Here is a 13,168-nt window from a genome sequence, read left to right as displayed (position 1 = left end):
AAGGATGCTACTTCAAGAGTCTCGGTGTTGGCCAAGAGCAGGATGGAGCTCAGCCACCTACAGACAGGGGACACTGCTCTGAGCCAGGTAGGACATCTCACTGCACAGGAGACCGAAGTAGAAAAGACAGGAGTGAGTCAACTCATGTATTTTGCAAACACGTCACATTTACAAATGCCAGGCACTGTGCTCAGTGCTTTATGAGTTTTCATTGACTTAAGTCTCTAACAGGTAGACACTGTCATTGTGCCCTCGCTGGTGAGGAAACTGAGGCATGGGGTGGGGGCAGGTCTAAGAACTGGTGAGTGGAAGTACCAGGACTCCATCCCGGGGAAGCTCCCCTCAAGTGCCTTTGCTAAACCTCCCTGCTCTCGTGGGAAGGGGGTGCCCCCATCTCACATCTGGCGTGTGCAAAGCCGCTCATTGGAGTCAGATCCTGCTGCATCCAAAGGCAGGTAGGTGAGGAGCGGTCAGGCTCAGGATGTGAGGAGAATGTGTACGCTTAAGCAACCTCTTCCAGTCTCCAGAAGGTTCTGAGTGGGCAACCTCTTCCAATCTCTGGAAGGTTCTGAGCGAGCATCTTCTTCCAGTGTCTGGAAGATTCCTTCCTGTGGCCCAGTGGCATAGGGACCTGCTAAGACCCCATGGAAGGCAAACATTGACACCCGGTTGGAGAAGCTGTCAGCCCTCTGCAGGGGAATCTGTAACAGAAGCCCACGGTGACCAGGCAGTGCCCCTGTCTATCACTGGGCACTGCCATTACACTTTGGCTTTCCTCTCTCTTTCTGGGTGAATTTTTCCAGGTGCATCAAAGAACCTTGGAAGAACTGGCTTACCCTTGGGAGTTTGGCATTTCAAATGGCAGCCAATAGCAGATTAACTGCTGGGGTGAAAAGTGGCAGAAAGAGTCCCAGTGTTTGCTGAGACTCACACCTCATTTGACATGGACCTGAACCTGAAAAGCATATAGTGGAAAAGTAGTAAATCAGGTCATGTTTTAAATGAGCCTGGGGAAGGACCCCACCGAGCAGCAGGCCCTGCAGGAGCTCATGCTTTTGGACCCAGGTCCTCGTGGTGAGGCTGGAGCACATCCAGCTGCTTAAGTGAAGTCCAAGTTCAGTCCTCGCCAGCATGCTGCATTCCTCTGGGAGTCACAGATACAGATGGCCTGCTCCTGTCACCCCGAGACCTCCTTACGTCCCTCTGGGAGCCCCTCTGTCCTGGCATAAATTCTTGCCACTGGGAAAGGATAGTGCCTAGTGTGCCAGTCCATTGGTAATAGCCCCTGTGTCCTTCGTACAATTTAAGCACATATGACGGCCAGGCATCTGGTGTTGAGTTTTATGAACATGCTGTTAACACTGTATGTTTTATTTTGTTTTGTTTTGCTTTTCTGCCTTTTCCTCCCTCACCCCCACCCCTTTTTTTGAGAGAGAGAGAGAGAGAGAGCAGGGGAGGGGCAGAGAGGAAGGGGGAGAGAGGATCTGAAGCGGGCACCACGCTGACAGCAGCGAGCCCAATGTGGGGTTTGAACTCACGAACCACGAGAACATGGCCTGACCTGAGCCAAAGTTGGATGCTCAACCGACTGAGCTACCCAGGCACCCCCACTTCCCCCAAATTTAACAGTAAATTTGAGGACTTAGGCCTCCAGCACCTAGAATTTTCTGCTTGGAACTTCTTCATCCTTCCCCCTCACCCCCCACCCAAAGCATTTTGTTGGCAAACTGCCTTCCACCTTCAACTCTTGAAAATATTGCTGTAGCTTTGAACGTCAAGGTGTTCTCTGTGGGAAGAAACCTATCCTGTGTTAAATGAAATCACAAAGGCCAGAATGGATCAGTCAATTATGGGGGGACATCCAGTCGACACAGAAGGCAGAGACTTGGGCACTCAATTACTCATACGGATGGAAAATGGGTACATCACCGTGCTCGCACATTCGGTTAAGTGCTTGCTAGCGTGATGGCAAGATGCTTATTCTCAGTTAATGGGGGAGAGATTCTGCCCTGTCCAGAACTGGATGCTCCCTTTTACAACATCTAATTCTGTGTTTCAAATATGTTACCAAGTATTGGATTAAAAGAATAGAAAGTAACATTACTAGTGTTTGTGTTCTTTCTGGTTTATATTGAAAGGGTAATTCAGATACTTGTTTGACGGTTTATTTGTGTGTTTACCCTGATGTGAGTAGACTGTGGGTGTAGACATATGGGAAAGGAATGAGCTTTAGTTGGACCAGGGTCCCTTTTCCTGGAGACCCCACCCCTCGGCCTGGGTGACTGGGAAGGGGAGTGTGTGAGTGCCATCAAGGATACACAGAAGGTGGGAACAAATAACATGAGATCATTTTAGCATTGTTAGAAGTCTGTTTTCTGTACTGAGGTTTTTTGTTTTTAATGGTTTATTTATTTTTGAGAGACAGAGAGAGAGGAGGGCAGACCATGAGTCAGGGAGGGGCAGAGAGAGAGAGGGAGACACAGAAGCCGAAGCAGGCTCCAGGCACTGAGCTGTCGGCACAGAGTCCGATGTGGGGCTCAAACCCAGAAGCTGTGAGATCATGACCTGAGCCAAAGTCAGACGCTCTGTCGACTGAGTCCCCCAGGCGGCCCTCTGTACTGAGGCTGTCCAGTGGAATGTCCTCACATCTTAGAGCCTTTTTCTTGCATTGCATTAAGATCACTGGTGGAATAAAGATGACCTTTGCCCCAGAACTGAAGGAATCCAAGTTGACAGTGTCATTAGCCAGTGTGGCTGTGTGTGCTGGGGCACCTGTGAGCATGGGCACTGCGTCAGCCCCACAGAGGCCCCATCAGAGTCCTGGGAGCCAGGAGTCTCCTGAACCCCAGCGACGCCAGTGTCCTCAAGTGTCCCCCAATTCACACACATGCCATCAGTTACTTCCTTGAAAGTAGATGGGAGCAAATACTGTCACAGAGATGGCTTTAAAAAGTTGTTTGGGAGGTACTTGGGTGGCTTAGTGGGTTATGCATCCAACTTCAGTTAAGGTTGTGATCTCACCACTTGTGGGTTCAAGCCCCACATCAGGCTCTGTGCTGACAGCTCAGAGCCTGGAGCCTGCTTCAGAGTCTGTGTCACCCTCTCTCTCTGCCCCTTCCCCCACCCCTGTCAAAAAAATAAACATTTAAAAAAATAAAAAAGAAATCAGAGGAAAGACATATGCTTTTTAAAAGGTGTGTATGCTCCTTATTGCTTGTAAAATGTTGGGAAAGAAAGGTCGGCTGTAAATATAAAAGCATTCTTCCAGGCAGATATGAAAGAGGCAAATGAAATTCTTTGGAGTAATCCACATTGTTACTCTCCTTTTGTGGTAAATAATTCTCCATGGTGGGAGAACATTATAAAAATCTCTGACATTCAAACAAAGTTATTTTCTTAGTTCGGTTTTGTGTGTGTGTGTGTGTGTGTGTGTGTGTGTGTGTGTGTCTTTAAAAAGACATGCTTTTTTTTCTCAGCTATCATCTTCAACTTGTAATCTGCAGCTTTTAAGACACATTATAATTCTGAATAACAGAAAATTTAGTCTTCAGTGATCACTTGTGCTAACTGACCTTCTAGGATCCAACTCAACATATTTATGGATTTAACTACAAACATAGCGCTTTTCCCCAGCTCTTATGGGTTTGATCTACCAGTTGCTCTTTCAGTTCCATTGTTTACTAGTGTCACAAGTGTTAGGATAACGCTGTACAGTCATGCGTCAGGAATTCACGAGCAGTGGCTACCCTTGATAAGCATGGCCAGGTTGAGGACTGCACATTGACCTGCTGGTTCATGTGTCTGACCGTTGCTAAGCTTGACCGAAGGGACAGTGCCAACATTCCTAACTAATGTGATTTTTTTCCCTTTTCCAGCCATGCAATGATGGACCTACTGGTTGAACTTTGCCTTCAGAACCACCTGAATCCATCCCACCATGCCCTTGAGATCCGGTCTTCGGAAACCCAACAGCCTTTGAGTTTTAAGCCAAATACCTTAGTTGGGACCCTGAACGTGCACACTGTATTTCTCAAAGAGAGAGTTCCTGAAGAGAAGGTTAAGCCTGGCCCACCCAAGGCACCTGAGGTCAGTAGGACGAGGGGACTCTTTGTCATCTGAGGACATAGGCATGTGGGCAGACACCTGTGGCCCAGGTGTTGATGAAGGGGGCTGGGGCACCCCTCTTATCTAAGTAACACATGCTGACAGCTGTTGGTGAAATTCCTACTTTCACGCTAGGCAAAGTGAGGCCCTAAACTGAGTTTCTTTTAGAAGATGGAAGTACACTGAGCTTTACAATATTCATGGTTGTAACTTGCTCCCTTGGATGTTATAGAAGATGATCAGTCTAGACCAGAGCCATCCACTGGAACTTTCTGCACAGATGGAAATGGTGTGTCACCCTGCAGGTTCCAAGGTGGCTGACCCTAGCTTCATGTCACTGTTAATCGGGTGTGATGCAGCTGGCATGATTGAGAAACTGAGCTTTTAATTGTGTTTAATTTTAATTCGTTTACATCTAAATAATCCCAAGGAGCCAGTGAACTAGAGATCTAGAGAATCGTTCTAGAAAACCCTTGGTCTTCCAGTCCAAGGAAGCTATAGGGATATGGGGAAGATTTTAACTTCTTCCTAGACAGAGGAAAAACAGAGGATTTCCCTCTTGAGGAACTGGTGTCCAAAATTTTTACTCAATGCACTTAGAGAATATCTCATACACAGATTTATTTCAGGCTCTTGGTTATTGGTTAACATGAACTCCAGCTACTTGTGGTACATCTTTTTAATTAATTTATTTATTTTGAGAGAGTGAGAAAGAGAGCACAAGCAGGAGAGGGGCAGAGAGAAGGAGAGACAGAATCCCAAGCAGGCTCCGCTCCAACAGCGCAGAGCCTGACGCGAGGCTCAAACTCACAAACTGTGAGATCATGACCTGAGTCGAGATCATGGGTTGGACGCTTAACTGACTGGGCCACCCAGGCACCCCTGCTTATGGTACTTTTTAATAAAGCTTCGCTGTGACTCCTTTAGCTCCATTGGAGAGCTTTTAGATTCTTGGAATATCTACAAGTTTTCTGCTTTTAAAAATGACAATTTGACCAGCAGTCCATCTTCTCTATATTTTTAGGTTTGGGTGGTTATAATTAAAGTTGGTGACATTGATACTCTGGAAAGGGGCACGGGATCCAGCTAACTCTTTATTCAGCACACACTTGCTGGGTCTGCTCTTCTGGGCCTTCGGAAAATGTTGTGTCAGTAAAGGCCAAGAAAAACTTGCCTGCGTGAAATTTTGGCATATTAATTTTTTTTGATGGGCCTGTTTATCAACAGACATTTAGAATCAGGTATAGTTGGTTTTTTTTCTAATTATAATGTCTATCATTATAAGTTTATTATATGTATATGTCTTTTATATGCCTATTATATTTTTCCAGCTTAAATATATGTGTAGTATATGTACAAAAATATGTATATACACAGACATGTATACACATGTATGTATTTATAGAGATAGTAACATACATGTGTCTCTTTGGCTATTTAAACAAAAATTTGATATTTTGTGTTTTTTTAGGATTTTTCCTTAAAGTTAATTGTTCATGATCCTTTCAAACTTTTCATTTAGAAATTATGTATAAGTGCCTTTTGTTCAGGTCTTATTGGGATCCTAGAAAGATGGTAGTTAGGCGTAGGTGTTAAATTGTAAATCAAGACCCTGTCAAGATGCCCATTTCCCTGTGTTGTTAGCAGTTTGTTCCTTAGTGAGCGATTCTACAGTAAGTTGTTTATTCTGGGTACGTACTGTTCACTATTGAGAATGTCGTTTCACCCCACTACCCACTGTGTTTTGGAAGAAGAGCTCTGGCTACACCAAGTCTTTCTGTCCTCCATTCTAGCAACACCAATAGAGGCCAAAGCCATGTGCAAACACACACTCACAGAATTCTTTCCATCCGGTTATGTTCTTCCAGAAATCTGTGCGCTTGGTAGTGAATTACCTGCGAACACAAAAGGCTGTTGTGCGCGTGAGCCCCGAGGTACCTCTCCAGAACATTCTCCCGGTCATCTGCGCGAAGTGTGAAGTCAGCCCAGAGCATGTGGTGCTCCTCAGGGACAACATCGCAGGGGAGGAGCTGGAGCTGTCCAAGTCCCTGAACGAGCTGGGGATCAAGGAACTCTACGCGTGGGACAATAAACGAGGTGAGGCCACCCTACGTCTGTGACGCACGCCAGGCGAGGGCCCGGGCAGGAGGTGCACACGTCCACTGCCTGTTAGCACTTGCAGGACCTGAATTTTCAGGCCACTCAAGCAGTGTCCAGAGTTGACGTAGGCAGAAAATACACTTGGTCTATTCCTGTTTCCCTCAATTGTGATCATGTGTCTCTCTCCCCTGATCCTGAGCACGTCCTGAGCATTCCCTGTCTCCTGTGAACCTCGGTGACGTAAATTAAAAAAGGCCCTCGGGCCCTCGAGCAGAATTACTCAGAAAGCCCACATAAACCAGCTTCTCTTAGATTCCTTTTCCAGTTTCCAGGGCCTGCCCCCCAAGTCTCAAACATTGCCCGTCATCAGAACAATGGCAAACCACATTTAGGTCTTTTCTAAAACCACCCAAATTATAGTTCACGAGGTCAGCCCTAGGGAACCAGCCTCGAGGCCACCTGGGGCTTCCTCTGCATTGATGCCAGAGACGCCTTCCTCCTAGTGTGAATTTGGTACTTGACCCGGAGCCACCAGGGAGAGTGGCCACTCGAAAGGCCACTTATTGGCACAGAGAATGGTACGCATGTGAGCAGATTTCCCTGATTGACACTAGGGCTATCGAAACAGCTGTCTGACCAAAATAAACCAATGAATGAGTGAGTTAAAAAATAAATACATCGTCCTTGACTTCAGAAGTTATTCAAATGAACTTTATAAAAGTGCTTTCTCTTATTTTTATTTATTATTTTACATTTATTTATTTTTGAGAGACAGAGACAGAGCATGAACAGGGGAGGGTCAGAGAAAGAGACACAGAATCAGAAGCAGGCTCTAGGTACTGAGTTAGCTGTCAGCATAGAGCCTGACGTGGGGCTTGAACCCATGAACAGTGAGATCGTGACCTGAGCCAAAGTTGGACGCTCAACCAACTAAGCCTTCACGTGCCCCAAAAGTGCCTTCTTTTAATGAGGCTCATTTGATCTCTGTCGCCTTTTATTTATTCCACAGATACTGAGTGGGTTGTGTTTGTAAAGTATAAACCTATTCTGTATTTTCATGGTTTTCTCCAGTTTCCTTCTAATTCTTCCAGGCAAATCTGTTTCTCTTATTACTGATGTCATTGCAAAATCAGTGATCATCATGGGATCTCTCTCCTCTACCAAATCTCCCACAGTTTTCTGGCCTCCAGCTCTCATTTGTCATTTGAGGAAGGTTTTTAGCTCAGTCACGTGTAAGATGCATAGACTATTTATTCCTACAAAAAATAAAAAATAAAAGAAGGAAAACAGAAAGAAAGGAAAGAAAAACTGTCCCCCACAAATATGTGAAAGCAAAAAGCTTACACAAAAACACATTTCGATTATATGTCAGTCATCAGGTCTGTGTGATGGGGCCCCAGCACCCTCCCCAGAAAATAAAGGAGTAACAGCCATCATGGGCACAGTGGGTGACAGGCTCCTGTCCTGCCTGTGTGCCATGCCGGCTGTGAAGTATTTGATTATCATCCCTGCCAAATACCTCTATCCCTGCTGGCAGTCAAGTATTTGGGAAGAAAGGAGAACATTCTGGAAGACATCTGCAGGGAGCCCTCTCGTTGGAGCCCTCTCTTTGGGCCCCTCTTGCATTACATCCCTCCCCAGCCTGCAGCTGCTCCAGAGTGAATGAGGGCCAAGCCAAGCCTGAGGCAATGCGTTGCTAGGCAGGGGCCCCCTCTTCTGGAATTCCTGGTGGTTGGCAGCCTGAAAAAGCAGAAGGCTTTGCTGCCACCTGCTTCCACTGGAGCGCTTAGCAGCCCAGCAGCTAAAGGCTGGGGATCAGGAGGCTGGGACTACAGCCCCTGGGCACTGGGCCCCTCTCCTGCAGGGGTGCACAGAGAGCCCCCTGACCGGGGCTTACGGAGGAGCCGAGGCTGCACTCACAGACCAGGAGGCTCGCCCTCACTCTCTCCTTGCCTGCTTTTTCCAGTTCTTCTGACCAAAACTCAGTCGGAGCCTTCCCTGAGCTGTCAAGGTGAGCCCGCAGGTGTGCTCCCACCCGGCTGGCCGGACTTTGCATGGCTCTGGGCCAGGACGGTGCATGCAGGTGCATTGGTGTGCAAGCGTGCTGTGCAGGACCTCCAGCGGGCCTCTGTCTGCTGAAAGGAGGCTTTGGTTCGGTGTCCTGACCCCCTGGCTGCCTAGGAGAAGAAAGGCCCTTATGTGGGGTGTGCTCTGTGGGTCCCACCACGGAGCGGCGAAAGAGGGTGTCATAGAACATGGATCCTTTGGGAACACATGGTTTCAGGGCAGTGCAGAAGTGGCACTTGCAGAAGACACACTGTTTTCCTTTTCCTCTGTGCTCCCCTGGGCTCCCCTGAGCCCTCGAGGTCCATCCCGTCTGCTGCAGAATTTGGAGCTGTGGAGGTTGTGAAGTCCAATCTCCTCGGTCATAGAAAAGTATATACATGATTACTCTGGCTTTTGCATTCCTCTGACATTTATTATAAACCTTATGTTTGCTCACATCTGCCCTTATTTACACGTACATGCACATGTGTACATATATACATGTACTCGTATATTGGAGTTTTCTTTAATGTTTTTATTTGTTTTTGAGAGAGAGACAGAGCACAACTGGGGGAGTAGGAGGGAGAGAGGGAGACAGAGAATCCGACGCAGGCTCCAGGCTCCAAGCTGTCAGCACAGAGCCCGATGCGGGGCTCAAACCAGTGAACTGTGAGAACGTGACCTGAGCCTAATTCAGACACTTGACCGACTAAGCCACCCAGGCATCCCTGTATATTGGAATTTATGTGAACTTTTTGAAGTACACACACACCCAAGTTCGTTCAAATCCCAATGAGTCTTTGTCTTTTACATACAACAGTTTAATGACACAGAACTTGGTGTTGGTCTGCACGCACAGCCCATGGGTGTCTCATCTGATGGCGCCGGGTCCAGACCACCCCGTGTACCCCTCGTCTGCTGTGATTCGCTCCATTGAACCATGCGGACGAGTATTGCCGACAGAAGGGTCTCTCCTAAGAAGCACGGTGAATGGTCATTATTTGAAACAGGAAATGCCTGTACGAGGAGGCTCCCTGAGTTCACGTGGGTCTGACAGGGGGCAACGGACAGACGGAGACCAGCACAGCCCAGCTCAGCGCTGTGTACACAGGCTCGAGACGTGCAGCACATTTACAGACGCAGGCCTGGGTCTCCTCTTGCGCATGCTGGCTCGCGCCCGTGCCCTGGCTGCTGAACCGCCCTGACCTTCCATTTTTCTCATCCAGAAGATACGGGTTGGATGAGCTGGTGTTTCCGGACCCCTGCAGCCCCATTCCATCCCCCCCGCACCGCCCAGGTCATCTCTGTTGTTCTCTGAATCCCATTAATGCCTCAGAGCACCATCTGCATTCTTAGAGATGAAGTATGTCCTCCCTGAAACTTTCATTGGTGTTTAACTTCTGGTAAATTACCGGAAACCTGAAGAAAGTAGGTTTCGGACTCAAACTGTGTGTTTGGAACCAGGGAGTGTATCTGTGTTCCCAGCCGAGCTGTGTGTCCGTGGCCAGTTCCTGGCTCTGACGTGTGGTGGGCACCTGCTGATGGCAACACTGCGAAACACCCAGGGCTGTCACTCCAGCCTTCTACCTTGTCTCTGGGCCCAGAGGCCTCCCAGAGGGCGCCTCTCAGCACAGTGTCACCAACCCCTCGGCCCCACACCTGAGACCATCTGCCTGCGGGCCCGCTGCCTCCAGACAGCCCACACCTGTGGCCACACGAGAGAGTGCCCCTTGGACCACCCCAGGCAGCTCCGGTGTCTGACCCCCCCCTCAGCCTCCCATCTTGCAGACTTGATGACCAGCCTCTGCTGCTGTTCAGAGAGAGAAAAAAGAGGCTTGATTCTGCTATGGTTTCCTGATCAGTCTTATGTCCGTGGTTGGTGGAATAGCCTATGTGCCAGTGACGTGTTCCCTGTTGTGTTCATCTGCTGGGTTCTAGGATATTATGGATTTTACCACATCTGTGTCACACGTCCCTCAGTTGTAGACACACGATCGGTTATAAACACACATGCTAATGCCCACTGTCGCTCTCCTAAGTGTAGTTTTGTCCTGTAGTGTAGCACAGAGCACCCTTCGTAGCTCAGTACCTGGCATGACCGTTTCAGTGACATTTACGTGCACCTGCTTGTGCGTGTGGATGCATGCCTCATGATCCAAGCCGCTTGCTCACCGATCCGGATTGGAGGGCGCCAGGGGCTCAGCCGGAGTTGCCTGCACATAGCTGAGGGCGTGGACCTCGGTACTAAAACGCGGGCCTTTGCTACTCCCAGAACGATTTAAGGAATGGAGATGCTGGGGTTTTACTTTGTTGGACAGACAGTATTCGCATTAATGCATTTGCTACTAACATACAGAGTGTCATGTGCGCTCTGTAATCAGAGGAGGAAATTCTAGACCAGCAGATAAGGAAGTTATACCTTGTTCTGGTTGATGTTCTGACGGCAAACGGTGTGATCCCAGTCCAGATTTTCCTACCCAGGGATTGGCAGTCAGGCTCTCCAGCAGCTGTCCATGGTGCCGGATATTTATCTTTCTATCCCTCAGAAACACCCCAATTTCCCCCACCCCAGCCTGCCATATCTGGGTGTCTTGGAAGAGCAGAACCAGATGAGTTTGTGACAGAGGTCTGGAGTGGCCTTTGGAGAGTGGCTATCCGAGACGGTGGGGGCACCGTGGGTACCGGGTGGTTATCTGATTCAGTCCCCCACCCCACCCCTGCACAGAGGAGGAAGCCGGCGTGCCTTTAGCACTCCTGACCTCTGTTTGGCGGGTTCTCAACCACAGTCCTGCAGCCGAAGCACCCTGGGGGGTTGGGGGCAGCAATGAATACAGGGCGCTGGGCTCCACCCTGGAGGCAGGGTTCTGGAGCCGGCCCACGTCGTCCGTGATTCTGATACAGCCGGTCAGTTCTCACCCTTGGCGATGCCACGCCACCAGCTGCCCGACAAGCCTGAGCTACAGCGTCCCCTGTCTGGAACAGGACGGGGGCTCCTGGAGAATGTAATTGGGAAGGACAACATTCGGGTTGAGGACGTGGAAGGCAGACCTGGAAACTCGAATCCTGGAAGTTCATGGTACCACCCGGGTCGACCATCGCGGCCAGTCCTTGTTCTGGAAACGAGTGGCCCTCGAGCCAGAAAGCTGTTGATTTATTTTATTTAGTTAGTGTTTTCACCTCACTCAGAATTTTTCAAGCGCACAGATGCCTCCATCCCAGTCACCCGTCATGTGTGGCTCTCGGGCACTTGCAGTGTGGCCAGTCTGAGCTGAGATGACCTGCACCCTCAGCACCAGAATGAATTTTTAAAAAGTTTTTTACGTTTATTTTTGAGAGAGAGACAGAGCGCAAGTGGGGGAGGGGCAGAGAGCGAGGGAGACAGAATCCGAAGCAGGCTTTAGGCTCTGAGCTGTCAGCACAGAGCCCGACACGGGGCTCCAACTCACAGACCGTGAGATCATGACCTGAGCTGAAGCCAGATGTTTAAAAGACTGAGCTCCCCAGGCACTCCTCAGAATGCTTTGTAAGAAACAGTTGGCAGTTTGACTATCCTATAAAAACTGAAATAAACTTTAAGGGTAGAGGATTCATCTGTGGAGATCTTTAAAGGGTGGTGGTTCCTCTCCTTCCATAGGCTGATAATAATGATACTTTCCTTTTCTCCGCAGAAACCTTTAGAAAATCATCCCTCGGCAACGACGAGACAGATAGAGAGAAGAAAAAATTTTTGGGATTTTTCAAAGTTAATAAAAGGAGCAGTAGTAAGGTAATGAACTGAACACACGTATGACTCTGCATTGTGTAAAAATAGTGGTTTTGGATGTGTGTACTACCCCTGTCTTGGAATTTTTCTAAATAGTTCTAGGAATATTCATTCTTCAGGTGAAAGGGAACTTACTTAGATGCAGTAAAATGACTGACGTACTTCCAGACCTGATTCTAGAAGCAAGCAGGGTGATGATGTTGTATTCGCCAGCAGGACGCAAAGCCACGAACCCTTCTCTGCTGGTGCATGAATGGCACCTGGTGTCGAAAAGGTGTATTTTGCTAATCCCTAGTGTCTTCTTCTTCCTAATAAGGGAGACTAAAAGGGCAAAACCCGTCCAGCCAACGTGGGACTCTGATTCTGTGTCTGGATACAGTTCCAGGCACAGGGGAGGGCAGCCTGGGGTCGCTGAGAGCCCGTACCTGTGTGCCTGTGGGTCTCAAGTCCCCTGTTCCAGAGACTGAGGGCTGGGACCATGCACACCCCTTTGCTGACAAGCACGGGAGCATGCAGAAATAATGGTGCTCAGGGTCCGGGCTCACATCCGGTCTGACAGACCGCACCAGCCCTGGGCCGCGGTGGTTCCTGGCTCAGAGGAGGGAGGACACTGAACTCCAGGGAGAAAGCCCGGGTCCCTGTGGGGCTCAGGAGCTTGAACCACCACAGGTGTCTGTCATCTTGGGTGCAGTTTTCCGCACACAGCGGCTCATTGTTCTCTTCATGTGTCCTGATGCTTTGATTTTGGTTTTGTGGATCTTTTTTTGTTACTGGTTATATGCGTTTTTCACTGATGTTTCCCGGTGTCCTTTGAAAGCCCTTGCTCAACCTACTTCTCATAAGATCCTTTGTGCTTTCCTTCTCCCCATCCTGCATTCCCTCCCAGCCCCTCCCCTCCTCCCCCTCCTCCTTTCTCTCTCCCCCTCCCCCTTTCCCTCCCCTCCCCTCCTCACCCATTCTTCCTTTCTCTCCCCACCCTTTCTCCCTTTATCTCTCCTCCTTTCCCTTTTCCTTTCTCTTTCCTCTCTCCTCCCCTTCCTCCTTTCTCTCCCCCCTCCTTCTCTTTCCCCTCCCCTCCCCCTCTTTTCTCTCCCATCCCTCACACCCTCTTCCTTCCTCTCCCATCCCCCCACCCTGCCTCTCTCTTTCCTCCCC

At 48.9% G+C, this 13,168-nt stretch overlaps 1 protein-coding gene across 1 annotated transcript in view; it reads left to right on the top strand.

Annotated features, from left to right (window-relative positions):
- COBL (cordon-bleu WH2 repeat protein) overlaps window positions 1-13,168 on the top strand; it is a 153,347-nt gene that overhangs the window by 30,650 nt on the left and 109,529 nt on the right. Inside the window, exons 3-5 of the mRNA XM_029926284.1 lie at window positions 3,876-4,086; window positions 5,973-6,201; window positions 11,919-12,016. Coding sequence (XP_029782144.1) covers window positions 3,876-4,086; window positions 5,973-6,201; window positions 11,919-12,016 — 538 coding nt within the window. The remainder of the gene's footprint in view (window positions 1-3,875; window positions 4,087-5,972; window positions 6,202-11,918; window positions 12,017-13,168) is intronic.

This window comes from Suricata suricatta, chromosome 2, assembly GCF_006229205.1.
Source record: "Suricata suricatta isolate VVHF042 chromosome 2, meerkat_22Aug2017_6uvM2_HiC, whole genome shotgun sequence".
NCBI classification, from domain to species: Eukaryota; Metazoa; Chordata; class Mammalia; order Carnivora; family Herpestidae; genus Suricata; species Suricata suricatta.
Note: the sequence above shows the minus strand (reverse complement) of the source record. Positions and strands in the feature narration are given on the sequence as shown.